Source organism: Poromitra crassiceps (assembly GCF_964638095.1).
Source record: "Poromitra crassiceps genome assembly, chromosome: 23".
Taxonomy (NCBI): Eukaryota; Metazoa; Chordata; class Actinopteri; order Beryciformes; family Melamphaidae; genus Poromitra; species Poromitra crassiceps.
Genome location: NC_139639.1, coordinates 6,696,182 through 6,706,931, shown reverse-complemented (window position 1 = coordinate 6,706,931; position 10,750 = coordinate 6,696,182). Strand labels below are relative to the sequence as shown.

Genomic DNA, 10,750 nt, shown 5'->3' with positions numbered 1-10,750 from the left:
AGTCTGGGTGTAAGCTGAATCTAAAGTCAGTCTGGGTGTAAGCTGAATCTAAAGTCAGTCTGGGTGTAAGCTGAATCTAAAGTCAGTCTGGGTGTAAACTGAATCTAAAGTCAGTCTGGGTGTAAGCTGAATCTAAAGTCAGTCTGGGTGTAAGCTGAATCTAAAGTCAGTCTGGGTGTAAGCTGAATCTAAAGTCAGTCTGGGTGTAAACTGAATCTAAAGTCAGTCTGGGTGTAAACTGAAATCGGAGACAATAGAGGGAGGCGATTAGGAATGCAATGCATGTTAGCAGAGGGGTAGTGCGCTACAGGAACTTCAGATGGCGTTGGCCGTTAGTGTGGGAGAAAGCGGTCTTGGTTACGTGTCTCTTTGAGAATGCCATGTATGTCAAGCATGCTGTTGGTGGCGAGGAGAGAAGAAGAGAGCAGGCCACCCGAGAAAGCTGAACCCAAAAGAATGCAGCTCTGCTATTCATTAAGCGAGAGCACTCCCTCTAGAGAGCTATGGAGGGATAGGGTGACAGAGAGAGAGCACTCCCTCTAGAGAGCTATGAAGGGATAGGGTGACAGAGAGAGGGCGGGCTGGGACAGGAACAGGAAGTCAACGCACAACATTTATCAGCATAGTTCTTTTGACATTTTTTTACCCTTTGATACCTGATGCAGCATTTGCGTGTATATCCCTCATTTGTGTGCGTATCCCTTTAAGACCGCGAACCGCGTTAACGCGGTTCGCGGTCTTAAAGGGATACACACACAAATGCTGCATCAGGTATCAATGCAATACAAGCAAATTAATTGCATAGACAGATTTGTTCTTTTTGCCATTTGCAAATTTCCATTTTGCTGAAACAAGTCACGAGACAGGGAGGCAGATTTTTTTTTTTTTTATATATATTAGAATATTTTATTGTTTTATGAAATGTTGCATGAATTCCATTTTAAAAACCTTCATATTGTTAGAAGTTCACAGAAATGTCTGTTTGAAGTCAACACTCGGGTTGGTTGGTATACAGCTTGACATAACCGTGATTGTCTGCACATAACTTATAACGAACATACATAAATTCTTTGGCATCCTGCACAAAGCACTGACTAAAATAATACAAACATCTGTATAAAATATATAATAATAATAATAATATAATAATTAACCTGTTTGTTAGTTCAAAAGCTCACAGTAAACAAATCCAAAACGGTGTAGTTTTCAACTTTTATCCCCATGGTGACCAGACCAGCAGATACACCATATGAGGAAACGCACTCGCACACCCACCCACACATGCAAACATACTTTGAGAAGGAAAATATAATCAGAAAAAACAGATGATGAAATCAACACCATGTTGCAACACCCACCCAAAATTGAAAAAAAAATGACACAAGTCTGTGTCAAACATTTTGTATATATTGCATTTCACTCTTCACATATATATCTAAGCCTTATAGAGCCAGCTACTGGTGCTTAGAGAATATGGGCAGAGAGACCATTTAAATCAACAGTGTTTTGTGTCATGTCTTCCAAACAGATGGTTATGATGTAACCCAGGTTTCCTGAGGGAGACGTCTCTCCCGCATGAATTCCATCCATGAGGGAGAGAAGTCGACTGACGGGAAACAGACAAAGCTCCGTGTGACCAGAATGAAGTGACTCGGTTAACGCCGATTTTTTGGAGGCGAGGGGAGGAGTTATCTTTGTTATCCACAAAGATCAGCTTGTCTTGAATATGTATCTAGAAGAGCTTGAGACTTTCGTTAAATATTTTGGGAATGTGGAAACCAGATGAGATAAATATGAAGCTTCTTAATTCCGTAGATTGGGAAAGACGGAAAGGGGTAATAAATGAAAGGGGGGTAATAAATGAGGAAAAAGCAGCAATTCTATAAATATTTTGGCATACACTCATAAGAGAACATATTGCCCTATTACAATCCACAATACTGTCCAAGTACCTCAAAAGATTCACATGTTCTCTCCCAGTCAGACAGCCGAGCCTGCAGCCGCCGAGCCTGGTGAGAGAGACCGAGTCAGAGCGCAGCTCCGCCTCTCCCATGTGAAAACAGTCTTTTTTCACTCTCTCTCTCTCTCTGCATTTTCCATTCTCTAATCAGTGACATCAACTTGCACTCCAAAGCCTCCCCGATGCTTTTTCTCTCTCATCCAGAGTCCCTCTCGCACTTCTCTAAATGAAGATTTCCACTGCCTCAGACTCCAAGTCATCCAGCCCTCTGAAGGGATTTAACAGCAACTTCATAGGCGCTGCCTTGTCTGGGGGAGAGAGAGAGAGAGAGAAGAACACTTAAATTCATGTTTTATGGGTAAACAGTGGAAATCTGTCCTAGATACCGCAGATCCAGCAGGACTGTCAGTGACTAAAGGTTCAGAGAGATTTTCCAGACTGGAAGAAACCATTTCCGTTTCCAGACTGGAAGAAACCATTCTCGCAAATGTGGCTCAGTCAATAGATCCACATCATTCCCTAACCATGCACATTCCCCGAGGCCCACATTGTGACCCCTGACCTGGACAGCTGCTATCTGATTGGCCGGTTAACACATTGAATGCCAGCCATGTTTTCATTCCTGTAGGTAAGTTGTGCCAGGGGTGTTTTTGACGATTCTGGCTCATTTTAGAGACAGCCGAGGATTCTTTTCTGTTAAGAATTCATGAACACCAATCATCTAAAAATAACTAATAGAATGTGTGCTTTCTCTGTCTAAAAGAGTTAGTTTGCAGAGTTAGTAGTTATGTAGATATTAGCCGTTGAGTACAGCATGGTTTCAGCGTCTGGAAATTTATTCAGAGATAAATGGCTTTTTGTGAAACAGTCACTTTAACCATTCATTTTTGGCATCAGTAAGACCGTCAGACATTCTAAACAATAGTTTTGAACAGTAATTTCCTCCATAACAACAGGAAACACCCCTCTCATTCACCCCTCTCATTTAAACTCCTCCTTCCTCCTGGCTGTACAGCGGGCGTGTCAGAAGCGCTTTTGCTGCTGCCTGCCTGTGTGCCTGCCTGCCTGCTTGCCTGCGTGCAGACGCTCCTTGTGCGAGTCAAGATGGGCCGGGGAATGCGTGGGCGATGGGCAGATGTTGATTCTGGCCTTTCTGAGGTGTTTCAAAGTGTGTTTCACCTATGATCTATTTTGCAAATCGCTCTCCGCTCTCTGTGTGCTGCTGCCGGTGCGCGGCCGCTCTCAGGCAAGACAAGTCTGTTACTGTAAAATCGCCACGGCATTTCCTTGAACGGCTTGGTCCCGCGGCAGTTTTTTCTTTGATTTCGGTCGTCTGGGGGAGCACTGTCAACACTTAGTGGGTCGGTAAAATAGATTATACACATTATCTTGCTCCAATAGTGATCTCGAAGATGTAAAAGTTGTTGATTGATGTACCACCGTCAAAAAAAAAAAAATGTTTATGTAAGACGAGTAAACTCGGCTCTGGCACTTAAGCGTTGGATTATGTAAGACGAATTATTTCGGCTATGGCACTTAAGGTGTTAAGACCTGGACAGCTGCTATCTGATTGGCCGGTTAAGCCACTGCAGTGCACGGTTAATCAATGTGTACCAGAATCCATCCCGTGCAGTTGAGGTTCAAAACCGCTTTCATGTGCATGGGAAAGTGTGTGTGTGTGCGTGTGTGTGTGTGTGTGTGTGTGTGTGTGTGTGTGTGTGTGTGTGTGTGAAGGAATGCTTATGCATGCATGACTCAAAATATGTGTATATATAATAATGTAACTGTAGGTGTGCAAATATTTTAGCACCATGTATTGTACTGACAGCATTATTGGATTAATTATTGTCTCTCTCTCACACACTCTCTCTTACACACACACACACACACACACACACACACACACGATAAGACTACTCACCACTGTTGAGCTTAATTGCACTGGCAGGCTCGTTGCCCATGGTTTCCTCCTCCTGGCGGTGGAGTGTTCCGGGTTCGAACTGGACAGAGAAGCGACGGCTTGGCACAGTCAGGTCAGTCAGGTCGTCTGAGAGACTCTTGCCTAGAGGGGCAACATGACCAAAATGTCACTATCTGTTCACAGTGCGTTCAACTCCATCAGCCTGCTTTTCACCATGTATTTTCAAAGAGAAACGATGTTTTACTTGCTGATCCTTACTTACATGATGATAAGGAAATGTGCATTGGGTGTATGATAGGGGTGTGTAACGTTCACAAAATTCATGCTTTGGTTCGACGCGACACAGTGGTGTTCGGTATGTTATCGATACAGCAAAAAAGTAGAAATACCAGAGAAATGTCCTTGATTTAAAATGTTGAATTTATTTATTTAACTTATTTATTTTCACAGTCTAAATTTTAATTTACATTTAAAAACAAATCTGTCTCAGTTTTAGTTGACCATGATATCCTTGCAGAAGACTTAGTCTTGCATGATCAGCAGTGAAAGATTTGTTTCGGTTTTTGATGTGTGAGTGAGTGAGTGTGAGTGTGAGTGTGAGTGTGTGTGAGTGTGAGTGTGAGTGTGTGTGTGTGTGTGTGTGTGTGTGTGTGTGTGTGTGTGTGTGTGTGTGTGTGTGTGTGTGTGTGTGTGCGCGCAGTAAGTTCCTCACCTCTGCTGTTGGCGGTGCAGTTGGCGGTGCTGATAGAGGGGGCAGAGGAGGCGGGTCGCAGGGCCGGCTCTGTGCTCTGCCTCAGGAGGTTGGTGCGGGGGCACTGTCCCTCCTTCCTCCCATGGTCCTGATGCAGCCGCTGGTGGAGGATCTTGATCACAGCATCCTTCTCCAAGATCTGAGCATAGAGAGCACGGATCCTAATAGAGAAAACAACAGAGATACAGGTTAGGAAACAATAATAATCGCCTTTTTTCTTCCAGAAATGACAAAATGGCACGACCTAAATTTGAGTTTTAGTGAAACATTGATTTTAAGTAATCCAGTAGTCAATTAATTCTTAAATAATTCCTAAAAGTCCTAATTGACAAACAATAAGAGTTCCGTTATAGCTACGCACCTGTTCTCCATCTCTTGATTTCTGTAGTCTGGGAGATCCTCATTGAAGCTGTTGTTGGAGGAGTGGCAGGGGGAGTGGTTAATGATGGTGGTGTCTCTGGAAAGGAGAGCAGATTGCAGAATGGATTTAGCACACAGAATAATATTATAATTAATATATATAATAATATATATAATTAATAGATTTAGCACACAGAATAAGTCGCCCAATAAGCAGCTCTCAAACTGCATCTCTGGTCTCTACCGCCCTATCATTTATGATGGAATCATCCGTCATTTGCAATGGTCAAATGAGATGGAAATGTGTCTGCATGTCAGCTGAAAGACAGTGATTCTGTGAGTTCGCTCCGGGGCGTGGTATGGTACCTCTGCGCCGCAGCGGTGGCAGCCACCTCCATGGCGAACTGCCTCATGGTGCTCTCCTCCAGGTACTTCTGCTCCCAGCGCACCATGTCGGCCTCGAGGGCCAGGATGCGCTCCTCGCGCTCGCGCAGACGCTCGTGCAGGGAGCCCAGCGTGACGCCGGGAGGCTGCGACTGCCTCTGCTGGGCCCTCAGACTCCGGAGCTCCTGCTGCAGACGCGTCCTCAGCCTCATCTCCAGGCTCTCCCTCTTCTCGCAGGTGGCCTGCAGCTGAGCCAGGGCGCTCTGCAGCCGCTCCACCTTCTCCACGTACGCCCTCTTCCGCCGCAGCTCGTCCTCCATCTGGCGGCCGCGGCCGCGGGCCGCGTCCAGCGCCTCCTCCAGCTGCTCCGCCCTCACGCCCTGCTCGTCGGCCGCCGCACGCAGCCGCTGCAGCTCGCGCTCGGCGCGCTCACGCTCAAAGTTCTGCTCCTCGTCTGAAGGGAGAAACAGGGGGGAGGCGGGAGGTTTAGTGACTGTTTGGTGATGACATGATTAGAGGAAAGAGATGTGAGCTCCATCATCGCTTTGCTCCACAGGTGGCGTGAGAGATGGAGTCATCTCAACCCCCGTGAAGCCCTCGCTAAAGTGGGGGGAAATGTCTCTCCACCATTTCTCTCTCCGGAGTCTCTAACCCCACTAATAAGGAGTTGCCAGGATTCCTACATCATGGCCAATGTTCTTCATTTACCGAAGCACTCGTGGAATGCCGAAAGGAGGAGGAAGAGAAGCCGCCCGATCCCTTTGACCCACATAGCCCAGGACATTCCTCACCAAGGCCACACCAACACCTCCACTCCACCACACAAACACCTCCACTGCACTCGGCTCCAGGTTCTTAAATAGACAATATAAATCAAACCAACCACAGGTGGCAGGGGGGAGCCTCATCTCGAGCACTTCCACGGCTGTTGTGAGTGATTTAAAGCCTGTTTAGTTTCCTTCCTCCTTCCCGCGCGAGGAGCTGCACTGAATTCCCCCATTATTAAGCCCGCTTAGCAAAGAAGCAGAGGTTACGCAAGTGACATTCCTGCATGCAGGATGTGCTTAGCTACAAAAAGGGCCCCGTGCTAATGCTATGCTACAATCCAACTGCTAATGCTATGCTACAATCCAACTGCTAATGCTATGCTACAATCCAACCCAGTGAGGAATGCTCATCATAAAGGGGGAGGGATCAGAGGAAAGCTGATCATAAAGGGTTGAGGGATCAGAGGAAAGCTGATCATAAAGGGGGAGGGATCAGAGGAAAGCTGATCATAAAGGGGGAGGGATCAGAGGAAAGCTGATCATAAAGGGTTGAGGGATCAGAGGAAAGCTGATCATAAAGGGGGAGGGATCAGAGGAAAGCTGATCATAAAGGGGGAGGGATCAGAGGAATGGTGATCATAAAGGGGGAGGGATCAGAGGAATGCTGATCATAAAGGGGGAGGGATCAGAGGAATCTAACCAGGCACAATGACAAACAGCACATACTTACTTTGTTCAAGAAGTTTAGTCATGATGTGCTGGTTGTGGTCAGCTGCCTCCACTTCTTTGGCCGCATGTGTTCTTGCTGCTTCCAGGTTTTCTGTCATGCAAGAAGGTCCCACATTAGAATGACGTGTGGATGGTTCATACAAACTGACTCCTTCTATCTGCTCTCTGAAGGTCTCGTCAGGGCAGTTAGTCCGTATTACCTCTCAGGTCTCCGTTGAAGTCCTGCAACCTCCGGATCTCCGCCACCAGCCTCTTCCTCAGCGTCTGCTCCAGGTTCTCCCTCTTGTTGCTGCCCTGCATCAGTGTCTCGTAGGCCTCGGAAATCCGCTGGATCTCCTGTTCCAACTGAAGGGAAGGAAATGGAAGAAAGGGAGAGAGAGAGAGAGGGAGGAGGAGGAGCAGGGAGAGAGAGAAGGGAGGAGGAGGAGCAGGGAGAGAGAGAGAGAGAAGGGAGGAGGAGGAGCAGGGAGAGAGAGAAGAGAGGAGGAGCAGGGAGAGAGAGAGAAGGGAGGAGGAGGAGCAGGGAGAGAGAGAAGAGAGGAGGAGCAGGGAGAGAGAGAGAGAGAGAAGGGAGGAGGAGCAGGGAGAGAGAGAAGGGAGGAGGAGCAGGGAGAGAGAGAAGGGAGGAGGAGGAGCAGGGAGAGAGAGAAGGGAGGAGGAGGAGGAGAATTTTTCGGTTAACCCACTTCAAATGCCAGAGGGGAGCTGGAATGTAGATTCATGTTGTTACAGTACATAGTTATACATATGGGCACACATATAACTGTGTGTATAGTATCAACAGTGTGCGCGCTATGTGTGTGTGTGTGTGTGTGTGTGTGTGTGTGTGTGTCTATAATCCTGAGAAGGAATTCCAGGCCGCACCACTCCCTGTGAGACTGATTTATATCTACATTCCTGAGGGCCAAATAGCCCTGGTTCCAGGTGTGGGAGGCGGCACACAAGCAAGCATGCGGCCAGGAGCGCGCGCGCACACACACACACCCACACACCCACACACACACACACCCATGACGATGCACACAAAGACGCGCGCGCGCACACACACACACACACACACACACACACACACACACACACACGAGGTCCGGGAAGGGTGCCAGTGTGGGGAAGGTGTGCATGCCTGTGCCTGGGCTGTGGAAGCTTCACACAGGCATCTTTACTGAGGAGGAAACTTTCCAACCCCGGTAATTAGCATTCTTCAGGGCTGAGACAAGGGGAGGAGCCGCGTGACGTAGTGCCCAGCCAGAGCAGTGCTATCCACCATGTTAAATCCAGGCTGTCTTTACTGCAGGCCTGCTGACTGAACCATGTTACATCCAGGCTGTCTTTACTGCAGGCCTGCTGACTGAAGCATGTTAAATCCAGGCTGTCTTTACTGCAGGCCTGCTGACTGAAGCATGTTAAATCCAGGCTGTCTTTACTGCAGGCTTGCTGACTGAAGCATGTTAAATCCAGGCTGTCTTTACTGCGGGCCTGCTGACTGAAGCATGTTAAATCCAGGCTGTCTTTACTGCAGGGCCTGCTGACTGAACCATGTTAAATCCAGGCTGTCTTTACTGCAGGCCTGCTGACTGAAGCATGTTAAATCCAGGCTGTCTTTACTGCAGGCCTGCTGACTGAACCATGTTACATCCAGGCTGTCTTTACTGCAGGCCTGCTGACTAAATGGAGTTGCGTTTGAAATGAGAAAGGAGGAGAGTGAAAGTGCAGTTGAGTACAAAAGGGAGCTTTCACTTTTTACATAGCAGCCTGCCACCTGCCGGGGATAGCCCCTCCCTCTCACCAGCTGTGTAGAGGTGGATAGCCCCTCCCTCTCACCAGCTGTGTAGAGGTGGATAGCCCCTCCCTCTCAACAGCTGTGTAGAGGTGGATAGCCCCTCCCTCTCACCAGCTGTGTAGAGGTGGATAGCCCCTCCCTCTCATCAGCTGTGTAGAGGTGGATAGCCCCTCCCTCTCATCAGCTGTGTAGAGGTGGATAGCCCCTCCCTCTTTCCCTCTCACCAGCTGTGTAGAGGTCACAACCTAATCGACTGCTGTCTGACAAGCCCTAGATTAAGCTAAAAATCTATGGCCTGGCTGGAACTAATGCACACACACTTGTGCACACACAGACAGACAGACAAGACACACACACACTTGTGCACACACACACACAGACAGACAGACAAGACACACACACACGCACACCCTGCCCTCCTCTGAGGTCAGCTACACAATGCAGGGAGTGTGGACACAGTAGCTGCCTGTGGCCTGACTGGTCTCTGCTTGTGACTCTGTGCTATGGACGCAGGCAGCTGCTGATGTCATCTGTGGCGTCCAGATGAGGGAGTGTGCCTGTAGCTGGATGTCCCAGAGACAACTGTTAGCTGGGCTTCTGTTTCGTAGACAGGTGGGCCGAGAATATCCTGCTATGGCTGTTAGAGCGAGGACATCACTTCAGCCAATGTGATACAACCATCATTTTCACAATCTTTATAAACTGCTGTCAGTAACATTTGTTTCTGGACTCGAGAACCGCCTGCGACCTTATTAAGGATCATGGGGGTGTGTTAAAATACTCCTCGAGCTGGATCTTGGGGTGCAAACAGTGGGTACTGAATGTAGTTGTGCAGCTCTTCCTTGTGCGATAGTTTAACCGTCGTATCAAATACAACGGAGCCTGTTTTGCGCCCCCTACCTTCTGGATGCGGCTGGTCTTCTCCCTGTGCGCCTCTAGCTCCTGCCTCAGCCTCTCGTTCTCCATCAGCAGCAGCTCCATCTGGCTGGGTTCCTCCAGGCCAGCAGGGGGCATGTTGGTGAATGTGCTGTAGCAGGACTCTACAGCCGACTGGCCAGATTGGGCATATCTGGGAAAGAGACGTAAACAAAAAAGTTCAATTAATTATACATCTGATTTCTCTCTCTTGCTCTCTCTCAAAAGCCATCTTAGCGGAGCCACAAGCCTGGGGAAGGGAGAGGCACATACGACCGCTCGTATGTGTCTCTCTTGGTCATGAAGGCTTGCTCAGCTGGCTATACATGGATTGAACGAGTGTGAGAAAGGACTATATTTATAAAGGACTATATATTTATAAAAAGGACTATATTTGCCCGGGGCATCTGAACATGACTACACACACCTATCCCTCTATTCCCGTCTATATCAGCATGTAGACAAGCCGACTCCAGTGGCTGTGAAGAATGTCCCATCCTATATGAGGAACATACTTTCATCAAAGCATGCAAAGTATTGCAAGCAACTGGATCCATCCCGTTGCAGATATGCAAAGCATTACAAACACTATGCAGATCAGTTGCACCTCCAGGGCCCCAACGTGTTCCCACAATGCAATGTGAACTCGTAGGCATTCTTGCGTGTGTGATTCACCGTGTTAAACTATGTGTTTACGCGTGTGGCACACAATGGCACACGTTGATTACAAGGAAGTGATCTGATGCAACGTCTCAACTTGTAAATGGTGGGTCAGAGAAGGTGGAAAACGGTTCAAAATGGCCTCGGTGAATCCGATGTACCTGCTGTGCTGCTGATGTGGCTGCAGAGCCTCCTGAAGCTGCTGAGGGATAAATCCTTGGCCCTGGATGGGAGCAGGGTACTCGGGCGGCGGGCTGCGTTGGTCGTGGCTCAGCAGCACGGCGTTCTGCTGCAGACCTTGCGGGGGGTAGTAGGACAGATCGGGGAAGCTGTGAGACGAGCTCTTGATGGCCTCCGCTCTCGTGTCGCTCCTCTCCAGAGACATCTGCATGAGGCGCTCGCTCAGTGACCGCATGTGACCGCGCTTCACCTCCATCAGATCGGCCTCCTCGGCGTGGAAGTCCCCGTCGTGCAGGAGGGCCCCCTCGTCGTGGTGGTGCTTCAAGGGGCCCGAGGCCACCTG

At 48.5% G+C, this 10,750-nt stretch overlaps 1 protein-coding gene across 1 annotated transcript in view; it reads right to left on the bottom strand.

Moving 5' to 3' along the window:
* Positions 1-902: 902 nt before the first annotated feature.
* Positions 903-10,750, bottom strand: part of amotl2b (angiomotin like 2b) — an 11,104-nt gene continuing 1,256 nt past the window's right edge. The window contains exons 2-10 of the mRNA XM_083659640.1: positions 10,389-10,750; positions 9,553-9,721; positions 7,073-7,217; positions 6,874-6,963; positions 5,359-5,830; positions 4,994-5,089; positions 4,594-4,793; positions 3,882-4,022; positions 903-2,268 (exon numbers count right to left, since the gene is read on the bottom strand). The exon at positions 10,389-10,750 is cut by the window's right edge and continues 478 nt beyond it. Coding sequence (XP_083515766.1) covers positions 2,183-2,268; positions 3,882-4,022; positions 4,594-4,793; positions 4,994-5,089; positions 5,359-5,830; positions 6,874-6,963; positions 7,073-7,217; positions 9,553-9,721; positions 10,389-10,750 — 1,761 coding nt within the window. The 3' untranslated portion in view covers positions 903-2,182. The remainder of the gene's footprint in view (positions 2,269-3,881; positions 4,023-4,593; positions 4,794-4,993; positions 5,090-5,358; positions 5,831-6,873; positions 6,964-7,072; positions 7,218-9,552; positions 9,722-10,388) is intronic.